The sequence below is a fragment of the Equus asinus genome, chromosome 13, assembly GCF_041296235.1.
Source record: "Equus asinus isolate D_3611 breed Donkey chromosome 13, EquAss-T2T_v2, whole genome shotgun sequence".
Classification (NCBI taxonomy): domain Eukaryota; kingdom Metazoa; phylum Chordata; class Mammalia; order Perissodactyla; family Equidae; genus Equus; species Equus asinus.
This window is the reverse complement of record NC_091802.1, coordinates 49,072,358-49,085,888: the sequence shown is the minus strand read 5'-3', so window position 1 is coordinate 49,085,888 and position 13,531 is coordinate 49,072,358. Positions and strand designations below refer to the sequence as shown.

Sequence of the window (13,531 nt, the reverse complement as noted above, 5' to 3'; positions counted from 1 at the left end):
TCTATCTTGAACTTGGAATGGGTCTTCCACCCATGCATGATTTTAATAACATCATGCATTACTCATTTGGAAAATATCAGTTCAATTAATTATGTATATTTCCAAATATTGAAAATTTTATTATACAGTATCAAAACTTCACATTAGTTAATATCACCACAATCTCATCACAAAAGTCTTAGTATTGGAAAGTTCTCAAACTCACAGTGACTGATACAAGTTTTCCAAAATTCTGATTCTGTCATTAGAAACAAATATTATCAGTTGTTTTGCTTGAAGTGATGGGCTCATTTTGTGCACTTTTCAGAGAATGTCTGCCAGATATCCAAGTCTGAATGACCACTGTCTGCCAATCAGTCATTCTTTCAAATAATACCATTCTTTCAAATGGTATTCCACAAAAAACAGCAGCTATTGCAGTTGACAACTCAAAGAATCACACAAGTGTTTTTCCTCTGGGCAGTCATCATACTTTGATAAGCAGCAGAAGTTCTTTAAGGATAGTTTCATTTCATCACACAGGCATCAAAAAGAAAAGAGGTGCAAGATTGAATAAAATTAATAATTTTACTGCTTGCATCATCAAGGACATTCTTAAGTAAAATTGGTAATTTTTTCCCTGTGACCATGTGATACTGAAGGGTATAATGACTACCAATACAATTTGATGCTACTGTCTTAATTTGGACTAAAATATAGTTTTATTCAGCACTGCGTTTGCACCATCAACGCAAATATCAACTCAGTAAAAAAAAAAGTAACATTTAAATGTTATTACAAAAATAATGTTGGCTCACAGACCTCATGAAAGAATCTTGGGGACTGCAGGGTTCATGGACCACACTTTGAGAACCCTAGAGAAACTTGCACGCGTGTGTCAGGATACATGTACAAGATTATTCATAGGATTATTGTTTGTAAAAGCCAAAAGTTAGAATAGATTCATCAACAAAATGGCAAGAAATTATGGCAGGTTCATTTAACAGAAAGAAATGCAAATGAACCTACTATAGCTATATAGCATAACAAGGATGAATGTCACCAACGTACTATTGAGCAAAAAAAAACAAGACACAAAAGAATATGTAAAGTCCAGTTCCATTTATATGAAGTTCAAAATCTATTAAAGTAAAAATGTTTTTGTTTTTAGGGATGCAGGTATTGATGGTAAAATAAACTTTAAAAACAAAGGAGGAAAATTTATCAGAAAAATCAGGGTAATAGTTACTTCTAGGGAACATGGAAGGAAGCATGTTTGGGAAGGGTCAGACAGCAGGCTTCTGGGATACTGGCAGTGATCTAATCCTTGCTTGGGTGTGGTTTACAAAGGTACTCCTTTATATAATTATTTATTATATTTTGTGACACTGTGTGTATCTGAATGCTATATTCATAAGAAATGTTTAAAAATATCAATTCTCTCATTTATTATGTCAATGACTGTGGATTTCATTATTTAAATTCTTTTTAACTAGCAGATTTCACAAAGGAAAAAAATGCCTAATTGGCATTACATGTAAGAAAGAAGCAACAACATCCCTTTTTAGGCAATAGGTGGGAACATTCAATACGGGTGGAGGTGAAGTTCAAAGGAAATATTCTATTTTATTTCACAAAAAGCACAATTTCTACCATCTGTTCTCTGAAAACTGATGGCTGCTCTGAAAATTGATCTTCCCTTGTTGTGTTGTCTCTTCTTTCATTTTCAGTGACAATGGTTTTCCAAATGACTTAATCTATGTCAGAAATCTTTTTTAAGAACACTAAAAAAAAACCCCACTGCTTGATGATACTCACTGTCACACAATTCTGTGATGTGGATATCACAGGAAATGTGTTTGCAATTACAAAGGCAAACAAGCCCAAGTATGTTTGTGAATGACAGGCTAGAGTGAAAATAAAGGATCTCTGTCACTGAACATATGTTTTCCCAGAACGCCCAAGATAAAATGAAAATATCTAAGAACATCTTTAAAATATTTTATAGGTGCATTTGTAGCCACCAAAAGAAAACTACTACAGTTCTTTAACACTAATAAAATAATATTGCAAATATTACTCATTTAACATCTATAGTATTTTCTACAAATTGTAAATTTAAATTGGAAGTTGTGTGTTTTATAAATTCTGATTTCTAAAAGCTAAATACTTTAGGGCTCTCTAAAATTCTCAAAAATTTCTAAAATAAAAAGTTTATTATTATTTATAAGTTTATTTTATAAATACATTTATAAAATACATCCTTTTTAAATACATTTTAAATGTATTTTTTTAAATACATTTATAATACATCCTTTATTAACTGCTTCATGACACAGATGAACTCTGTAACCTGTATAAAATTTCATACCATTTAATTCTCTCCACACTTACTGCCTTCTTTAACTTAAGCATTTCAACCTCCCAAATTTTAATTTTATAACATTAAAATTGACTAACCTAGATTACCATCACTACTCACAGCAAAAACCTCTGAAATGGATTTGAGATTTAAATATAAAAATAAGATTTAAAGAGACAAAAATATGAGTTAATTTTTTTCATAATCTTGGAATAAGAAAGGCTTTTCTAAGTATGACACAAAAACCAGAAGCCATAGAGAAAAGTCATAGATCTAACCAAGAAAACTTCTATACATTAAAAAATACCAAAAATAAATCAAAAGACATATAGAGAAAAATACTTGCAAGATATATAACAAAGATCAGAATTCCTTAACATATAAATTGCTCTTAGGAATCACAATGAAGACAAAAAAGTCAATGAAAATATGAAAAACTATAAGAAAAGACAGTTCACAAAAGTGAAATTAAAAACACAATAAACAAAAAATATGTTCATGCTCACTTATAATAAAAGAAATGCAAATATCAAAACAACAAGATACTATTTTTCATCTCACAGATAATCAGAAATGTTTATAACTCAGTATTGACGAAATGGGAAAACAGGCATTCTCCTATCTGTTGGTGCAACTAGACATAACCTTTTTTTAATAGCCTCACTGAGATATACATAACTCACATACCATAATATTCACCCATTTAAAGTATATAATTCAATCGTTCTTAATATATCAGAGAATTATGCAACCATCACCACAATCTAATTTTAGAACATTTTCATCACTCCAAAAAGGAAACCTCATACCCATTAGCCGTCACTCTCCATTCTCTCCCATTCCTGCAGCCCTAGGCTGATGTAACCTTATGTTAAGGGCAATCTCTCGATGTCAATCAAAAATTTAAATGTGCAACCCTGTGAATGAGCAATTCTATTTCACAGAACTTATTGTATAAGAATAAACTTACAATACACAAAGATATACATAGGATGCTCTTGAAACACTGTTATAGCAAAATACATAACCTATATCCCTCAATGCAAAACTATACTAATAAAATGTAGTACCTCAGTAAAATAAAATATGATGCAATTATTTAAAAGAATGAAGCCATATTTTTGATATAGAAAAATTATCAGAATATATAAGTTAAAAAGGTACAAATAAGGGCCGGCCCAGTGGCGTAGTGGTTAAGTTTACACACTCCACTTTGGTGGCCCAGGCTTTGCAGGTTCAGATCTGAGGCATGGACCTAGGACCACTCATCAGGCCATGCTGTGGCAGCATCCCACATAAAATAGAGGAAGACTGGAACAGATGTTAGCTGAGCAACAATCGTCCTCAAGCAAAAAGAGGAAGATTGGCAACAGATGTTAGCTCAGGGCCAATCTTCCTCACAAAAGAAAATAAAAAGCGAAATGAAACAGTATGAAGTCTATACATATGATCTATGATCTCATTTGTATAATAAAATGAGATATTCCTAGAAAACTAAAGAGAATACACATTAAATTTTTAGCAATGATTACCTCTAAAGAATGAAGATTAAGTGTTGAGAAAATGATTAAAATACAGTATTTAACATTTAATATTTCATTTTAAAACAAAGTTAACTTATTTGAAACAATGTTATTTATTATTTGTAAAACACCACCCAGCAACAACAAAAGTGTTTTTAGATGAGAACATGCACAAGACACATCAGGGTTGTCTTACATGGACACACAAGGCTCTATTGAATTTCAAAACAGAAAAACATTTATCATCATGCCTGCAAGTAAATGTTTCATAAAAGTGAAGTAAGCAAGTAAACATAAGATTATTCTTCTAAAGATCAACTATGGCTATCACAATATAACTATGCATTTAAATTTAGGGAAAAATCCAAGTTAGAAAACTATCTCTGGAAAAAAAGACAAAACTAATAAAGCAATATGACTGGTATTTTTTATTTCAAAAATGAAAATATTAAAAGATTTCATCCTGAAACTAAAAATATTTTTAGGAAAAATACTTGTTCTGTATTAAAAGTATAATTAGTGTCTTTGTGTTTACAAAGGCAATCTAAATGGATACTTCCCTCTGCCTTCAAATGGCTCCTGATTATCTTTGCCTTTTTATTTTCATTCTCATTTTTGCACATAATAAATTATTTACTTGTACCTTATATTAACATACAATTTTTCAATAGGCTTCCAAGTATTAATTTTCATTCTAGAGGTTAAATTTTTTATGATACTAAACTTATAAAAATCCATCATTTCAGTTTTATCATGTAAGATATAATCATTACCCCAAAGAAATACTTAAGGATGCATATAAAAACAGAAACATAAGGGTATTCGTCCAAGAATTATTTATGTTAGTGAAAACTATAAATAATATCAATACCACAAAATAGGAATAAGTTAAATTAACTAGGGATACATCTATAATATGAAATATAATGCAGCCATTAGAAATAGATGCTTAGGAACAATATTTAATAGCATGAAATGTACTCAAGATATATAAACAATAATTATAATATCATCTCAATTTCCCAAGGAAAAGTATGTGTTCACAGGATACATAAAGAAAAGACTAAAAGACCGTACAATGATATTTTACCAGTGTCTTTATTTCTGGGTATTGATTTTATAGTGATTTTATTTCCTTATTTACATATGTCTATAGTTTCCAAAATTTCTTCCATAAAAATCCACAAATGATTTTATAATCATAAATACTACTTTAAAAAAAGGATGAAACTGAAAGAGTTCTCACATTAGGGTAACACAGCATACATTTTTAAATATTTTAGGATGGAGAAAAAATATGATCAAAAAATTTCATCAAAAAAGTCAAAAACAACTACGTAATCGCACAAAAGGTTATTTTAGCCAAAATATACACTAGATGTATTTTAAGATATGGAGTAAGTTGATGTTTACATGCAAACTTTCAATGATGACACAAATATTTTTACAGTACGCCAAAAAGAAAAACAAAAACATAAGGGTGTGGAAAAAAATAAAACCACACAGATTTAAAAATGAATCTCTGATGCAATACACGATAGCTTTAAAAGTTTTTTCTTTCAACACATATGTGGGCAGCATCGGTATGTTTACCCTTGACCCAAAATGTCATCATAAAGAATAAAGATATTATTTCATGACAGGCCAAAAAAATTTTCAAAAAGCCACCACTTCCTTTCAATTATGTTATTCTGTGGTAAGTAGCCTCAATAGTAAGAATTAATAAAAAATAAAAGGAAAAGGAAAATGGTTGGAAATGACTTGTAAAAACAATTACTGAAAATTTTTAAAAGGAAAGAAAGAAATTCAAAACAAGAGCTCAAAAGAAGGTCCATCTGATTATAAGAAGTACCACCCTCAAAAAGGTTTTTTAGCATCTAATTTCTTTTTATTTCAAGAGTTTTTTAAAACACTAGGATTGCACTAGGAAACAAAACTTCACATGCCTTAAATTGGACCTACGAAATGACAGAGAGAACATTACTAAGATGAGCAGCAACAATTCTACTAGATGGAAATTTAAAAGAAAAAACAGCACTTCCTCCTCCATTATCAACAAACATAAACTTTTACGCTCATGATATTGTTTGGAATATCTAAGGAAAAAAGTAATGTCTTTTATGATATTTTATAAATACAGTGATAAAAAAACTTTCATGTTGAAAATATCCAAATTGAAATTAAATATCAAAAATTCTTAGAAGCACCCTTATTAAAATGAAAGACAAAATGAAAGACAAAATTATTTAAATAAATTTATTAGAAATATCAATCTAAGTCCAATAACATTTTACACATTTAAATAGTGCATTACATTTTACAAGTTACACACATATTCATCATTCTCATTTGATTTTGGTAACAACCCTGTGAGATCACTAAGTATGCCCTTTTTAAACAAAAACTAAACTAATATTCTTGACTTCCCTGGGTCATATTACTAGAGATTGGTGAAGGCAGGTTAAGGACACAGTTTTTCAGGTTCCTAATCTAATAGTCTACCATCATACCACACAGATGACCAAAGTGTTTCATTGATATCATAAGCAAATATAAAAATAATAATGATGATTTTTAAATTTCCCAGAAGAACTTTTAAAAGAAAATAATAAAGCAAACTAACCTCTGTTTAACGACTACTATATATGAAACATATAGGTACTTACACACGACAAAATCTTCACACTATTCCTGCAAAGTAGGTATCTCCCAAATTAGATGAGGAAACTGAGAGTCAGAGAAGATAAATACCTGCCCATTTTCACACAGCTAATAAGTAGGATTCAAATCCAGGTATTCTTGATTCCATAGTCTCTGCTCTTAACCAATAAACAATTCTGCTATTTTCAAATGGCCAAGGAAAGACAGTATATTATGTCATTATCAGTTACAGCCTAGCTTAATTTAGCAGATCAATTTAAACAGTAGAAACAGTAACAGTGAAACTAGGAAGATACATTAAGATACATTACAAGTAAGATGAGATAAAGGGAGACTGGAGCGCTTCACTGAGGTCAAAGATACTGCTTCTAAAAGGTGCCATTTCCCCTAGCCCTGTGATAATCAGGAATCGAGAGTCAGGAGAGAGCTCCTCGGCACGCCCTGTCTAGTGGGCATGGAGCTGGGACACACAAAATGGCAGATGGGCGTTAAAACAGAAAGTGATGCCTTCCCTGCATCACTATTTAATATTTGTACAAAGACAACCTCTTCCTACCATGAATCATTATTCTAACTAGCACCTCAAAACTCGTATTACACAAAATATGAAAATAGTGTTAATAATTACATACGTTAGAAATATCTCAATCCTACCTCTTTCTCATGCATTCGAGAGAGTAAATGATCATCATGGAGACTGCCGGATTTCCCCAGGCTGAATTTGGGAGTCATCTGTCGAATGAGCAAGAGTTATTCAAGACTCTTTCAGGACTGGTTTATCCTTAACCCAAGAGTAAACTTCTAAATTGCATAAAGTTCATTCCAAAATAATACCAACACTGGAGGAAAAAAAGTGATTTATTCACTTCCAAGTGATAGGATTAATAAACTAGTATTTTTCATAAAGTGGACCTGTGTTATTTTCTGTAAACTTAAGGATTATTTTATTAAAAAATATTTGTCCACAGGAAAAGTCCAAAGAAATTCTCACCTACCAGAGAAATTGGGATAGGCTTCTGTCTCAGGTACCGAGGATTTTCTATCTGAAAATTTAAAAATAATTTAAAAAAAGGACTTGTTAACTTCTGAGTTTTAATTATTATTTGATAAATATAGAATTATGCTGCTATACTAAAATATTTTCTTTACATCTTAATACGTAAGTTTGTTTTTTAGAACGAGTACTGCATAGTACATTTTTAGTGGCTCACTAACAAATGAAATACAAAACAAACTCCTCTGCATACACAACTGCACCGCCATGAGGCCCTCACAGCCTGACTGCCCAGCCTCATCTCCACTGTTCCTGACCTCACGTTTTATACTCCTAGAACCCTGAATGGCTTCTATTACCTTCTTCTTGCACCTCTCGACCTCTATGCGTTACTCTGTCCACCCCTCCAACTCCTATAAGCACGCACCTATTCATCTTTCAAGTCTCAGTTTACACTACACTCCCAGGCAGATTTGGTGTGAGAATCCTTAAATTCACCTCCAAAATAACAACCAGAATACAAAACTTCTTTAGGACCCCTCCTGTATCTACCTTGCAGGCTCATTTATCCCCAACATATCTTATATTCCAAGGACACCAAACAACTTGTTTTACCTTGAAAGCACTGCACTCTCCCATATCAGATTCTTTGCAACCTGTGAAGTAATTCTCCCAACTTCTTCATGTGGTTAACTTACTCAAGACACTCAGTTCAGGAATCATCTCCCCCAGGCAATTTAGGTAAGTTCCTACCACTCACATAGTACCCCGGGGGCTCATTCTCTTTTATGATATAATATCTATCTTCTGCAAAAAAGTGTGAACTCTGAGAAAAGACTATGACTATCTTGTAACCCACCTAACTCTAGCATCCACCACGGGGCCTGGCAGGTAGTGAGTGCCCAACAAACATTAATAAAAAAACAGAAGGAAGGAGCAAACTGTACCTGATCCCACCCTCTTATCAGCTCCTCCACTATCCTGTGTGTCTCTTATCACTCTGATATTCTATTTTAAGTGTTTATCAGCACGTCTCCACATCTGTCTTTAAGCACAGGGAGCGCAAGGGAGATGACTTCTCAATTTTGTAATCCTGGTATCTAACACGCAGTAGGCTTTCAATGAAATATTTATTGAATTAATATACTATATAATAAATTAGAAACACTTATCTCAACTAGCATTGTTATCTCAACTATTTCATTCACAAATGAAGTGATAATTAAAAATCATTATCATGGAATTCTAATCTTCTGACTTCATAAACCCATGATTTACTACATGGATAATCTCACAATGTACAAAAATATAACACTAACCACAACTTCAACCTAGGATAGTGTTTCTTATCATTAGCACTGACTGACCAACTTTTTCAAATACACATTGTTGGGCTCCACTCCTCCAAAATCCCACTATCTTTTCAAAAAGTTCCTCAAATCACTTATTATAGTTAATAATCACAGAAGCTGAATAATTCATACCCAATTTGACAAGAAAGTTAAAGAGATGAATAAAGAAACAATTAATCAAAGAATATAGAGGCAATGAAATTAAAAATAGAATTTATTCAGGTTTAAAAAAAAAAAAAAGCCTCTATAGCCACAGATAGGATCTAAAAAGGATCTAGATTTTATTTTAGCACCTAGATTAAGAGAAACTTACAAAATAATTTTTTTTCACCTGGAGGCTGTTTCCCATTAGGTAACGGCAACTGTCTGAATTTAAATTTCTCTCCCCATCCTCCAAAAACCCATAAAAATCAGCAAAGAGAGGAAATAAAAATACTGGTCACCCATGCCTACATCACAACAAGGAGAAAGAGATTACTGAAACCCTCAGTTAACATGTAAGTGGCTAAAGAAAGATTACAAACCAGCAGAATTCGATCCTGAGCCAAAGCAGAGCGAGAGCGCGGGGCAGGCGGAGCGGGGGTGCCTTAGGGTCCTGGTGGTGGTGGAACTTAAACACCATCAAATAGTGGCCTGTAGAAGGAGAGTAGCTACCTTAAGCGGGTCATACAAAAAACCTGATGGATGAGAGTGCTGGAGACAGGAGTGAAAAGAAGAGCCTGGAAAGTGTGAAGAACCAGAGAAGGCAGTCTCAGGAAAAAACCACTTCTGCGGGAAAGTGGGCCCACAGGAGAAAGGCTGTCCAGGACGGGAGGAAAGAAAAAGGGAGCTGAAGAAACAAGACAGAATCAAAGAACTGGGAGATGACAGGCCAAAATGACAACCATAAAAGGCATCATTTATTAAAGCAATTGAACTTCACTGGAGCAGGAGAAGAGGGCCCTCCTGAACTAAGAAATAAAGTCCACTACCCAAACCACCCCTCCAAGACGATCACTGGCTACCTCTTGTTGAGAAAAATCTCACATAAATGATCATGAACAGAAAAAAGAATCCAAGATCCATAAAAACTTACTATAGAAAATCACAATCAAAATCCATCAGCAGAAGGAATCACTTTTTTAAAGAGCCATGAACCAGAAGACAGTCACATAGTGTCCTTTTGACTCTCCCCATCTCCAGGATGCTGATTCATCAGGCTTTTGTGCAACCCACTTAATGTAGGCCACTCCCCTGCAGGTCAATATTTGATGATATTTACGTTCCTCCACCACTACGACAATATGTATTCAAGGATAACTTTTAAATAATTTCAGGCTGTTCATAAAGAACACTACAAATAAAGACAAAAACATAGAAAGATGTCAAACAGGAGACCGAATAAGAGCTTGGCAAAGTTGCCAGATGCCAAGTCAACATGTAAAAGTTAACTGCATTTCTATAAATTAGCAAAAATCATACAGGAAAAAAGATCATTTTACAAAGATATCATTTAGCATAGACAATATATAATTCCTAAAAGTAAATCTAAGAAAATATACATAAGCCCTTCATGGAGAAAATAACTAAGCTTTTTTGAAAGACGTTAAGACTGGAATAAATAGAGAGTGAAACCATGTTTTTGGATAGTCTTAATATTGTAAAAATGTCAATTCTCCTTAACTTAATCTAATCTAGTAACTAAATTTATCCAAACCAGGATTTCAACAGGGTTTTTAGAAAACTTAAGTTCATTATAAAATGTATACAAATAAATAAAGGGACAAGAATAACCAAGACATGCCTGAAGGAAAAAAATCAAGGTGAGGTAACTTACAAAAACATAATAAAACTACAGTGATGAAGATAAGTCAGCTAGAAAGCACTGAAACTCAAATATATAGGAGAATATGATTCATGAAAGAGCTTGCACTGTAAGTTATTAAGAAAACAAGGATGTGTTCAATCAGTGGGAGAAAATCAGATCAGATCTCTTCCTTGCACCATGTAAAATAAATTCCCAAGGACTGAATACTTGTAATTAAAAGCACAACTATAAAAACTTTCCAAAGACAATTTAGATGAATAACTTCATGGCCTCAGAGTAGAGAAGATTTCTTAAAACAAACCAAAAAAAAGTACTAACTAAAAAGAAATTAATAAATTTGACCACTTTAAGTAAGAACTTCTCTCCAAAAAAGATATCATAAAGTGAAAAGACAAGCCATAAACTGGGAGGAGATGTTTGCACAAATGATTAGTCTCCAAAATGTGTAAAGAAGGTCTTTCAAAATCAACAAAAGAAAAAACCCACTAGAAAAAAATGGGAAAAACTTCAGACACATTTCACTGATGAGGAAATCTGAATGACTAATAAACATACAAAAATATGCTCAATCTGTTTAGAAATATGAAAAATGTAAACTAATACCACAATTAGATGGTATTTTACAGCAACCAGATGAGCATACATTAAAAATTTGATGTATTTTTGGGGCCAGCCGGGTGGTATAGTGGTTGAGTTCACGCACTCTGCTTCGGTGACCCATCGTTTGCCAGTTCCGATCCCAGGCACAGACCCAGCACCTCTCATCAAGCCATGCTGTGGTGGCATCCCACATACAAAACAGAGGAAGACTGGCACAGATGTGGGCTGACACTCTTCCCCAAGCCAAAAAAGAGGCAGATTGGCAACAGATGTTAACTCAGGGTCAATCTTCCTCACATACACACAAAATTGACAACGAAAGTGTTTCAGATGTGCAGCACTACTGGTGAGTGCATGAATTAGTACATTTACTAGGGGGAAACATTGATTCAGTAAAGATAATAATAAAATCCACTTAAATACTTAAATATCAGACCAGAGAAAGAGGCATATTCTTTAGTAAATAACACTGTACTATATATACACATAGAGGCAGCAAATTTCCAGCAGGTAACAAAGTGCACTCAGTAAATATTTATTGTCTGAAGGTATATATATGGGAAAAGTAACCATTCTCTATTTTTGAAATGAAGAAAACCAGCATAAAAAGTAAGTTCTTCAAAGACCCACACAAATCTGCAAATATATAAAACCCTAACTCATGAAGCAGAATTAAATATAAGTGGGAAAATAAAAGAAAAGGGAAACGGGGAATTCTCAAAGATGCTCAAGCTCTAATTAAGCTTAAAATTTAAAACCAAAAGCCAAGAAAACCATCTGTGACTTATTTTTACCCTGCTCTACATTTATAAGCAGGGTACAAAATATTGGTTTAGCTAATTACAACGTAGCCTTTCAACTATGCAGAAGTAACTCCTACTTCATCCTTTTCATCTTTAAAAGCCATTAAATACAGAAGTTAAGGACTCATTCTGTTATCACAAATGTCCTTTCTCAAGTAGACCAAAAAAAAAAAGACAGTCTATCCTAATATTTAAAAGCCACGATGAACACTGTAAACAAGTATAAATCTCCTGTTGTTATTCATTTACGGTACATGCAGCTTGTCTCATAACCACTTTTAATATGTAATGAGAATTACTCAGAGTAAAGCATGTTCTTGAGTCTATTTGGGGGAAATAAGCAATCTATTTTCTGATTTTATAACAGCAGCCAGATGTGCTTTGAAGTTGAATGTTCCCACTTTGTAATCCACAAGTAACATGGACTTGATGCAATCTGTAAACAGTCTTAACATTTACTTTTTTCATGCTCTTTTAGAAAACTTCTTGTTCTCTCACAATACCTCAAGAAAAAAATACCACAATAAAGAATGTCCAAAATGGAAGATAAAAAGCACTTATGTGAAACATTAAAGTCTAACAAAATATTATACAGAAAGCAAAGCCAAAGATAATTATGTTCCAACAGCATGAATAAATCACATGACCAAACATTTCTTGTTTAAAAGCAAACAGAATCACAATAATAAAATATATAATAATTGAAACTATTAAATACAGATACTGAATGTTCTCTAATGAAAACTGGCTTTTGACATTTTATTTTGTTTAGTTTTTTAGCAGATTTGTTTGCTTACAAAGGGTTCTATCAGTTTCTTTCTACAAATTATTCAGGATTTGGTAAAACTGACCAAATATCAGCTCACAGATTCATGTTGATTAAATAGAGATGTTCTATGGTTCCAGAATAACAGAAAGGCATTTCATCTGATATTTTAGCTGTCTTAGAGGAAAGGACATCATCAAGCAATAGATTAGCAGAAAAACAACTAAAATAAATGTTTTTAAGTCACAGCATCAGTCAGAAAAGAATTGCTTAAACTCCTCTATGGAATAAAATAAATTCAGTTCTCAATGTCAAATCCATTATGCGCCAAAATAATGTTTTTAAGTCAATATTTTAGAACTTGAAAAACAAGTTTCCACAGAAATAATATACAAATAGAGGTTCATTCATTGGTTTATTCACAACATTTCCACAAACATTTAATGAGCACAAACAAAATAGAGATATAAAGACATAGTGCACTGGTATAAGGAAAAGCAAATAAGCCAAAGGAACGGAATGGAAACAGACAGGCACTGGTCACTTAATTTATGAGACAAATAACACTGCAGTGCAGCAAGAAAAGAACAGTCTTTTCAATAACTAAACATCATCTGGATACAAATAAGGGACAAAAACAAACCTTGAGTCCCTATCTTACAACATATACCAAAATCACCTCCA

At 32.7% G+C, this 13,531-nt stretch overlaps 1 protein-coding gene across 10 annotated transcripts in view; it reads right to left on the bottom strand.

Moving 5' to 3' along the window:
• The window catches only part of CEP112 (centrosomal protein 112), a 504,767-nt gene that overhangs the window by 446,014 nt on the left and 45,222 nt on the right, over positions 1 to 13,531 (bottom strand). For all 10 annotated transcript variants that reach the window (XR_011493899.1, XM_014847643.3, XM_070483475.1 and 7 more), the window contains 2 exons: positions 7,521 to 7,568; positions 7,180 to 7,257 (listed from right to left, as the gene is read on the bottom strand). Coding sequence is in view for 9 of the 10 variants with exons in the window: in XM_014847643.3 (XP_014703129.2) it covers positions 7,180 to 7,257; positions 7,521 to 7,568 (126 nt within the window). In the remaining variant the exon portion in view is untranslated. The remainder of the gene's footprint in view (positions 1 to 7,179; positions 7,258 to 7,520; positions 7,569 to 13,531) is intronic.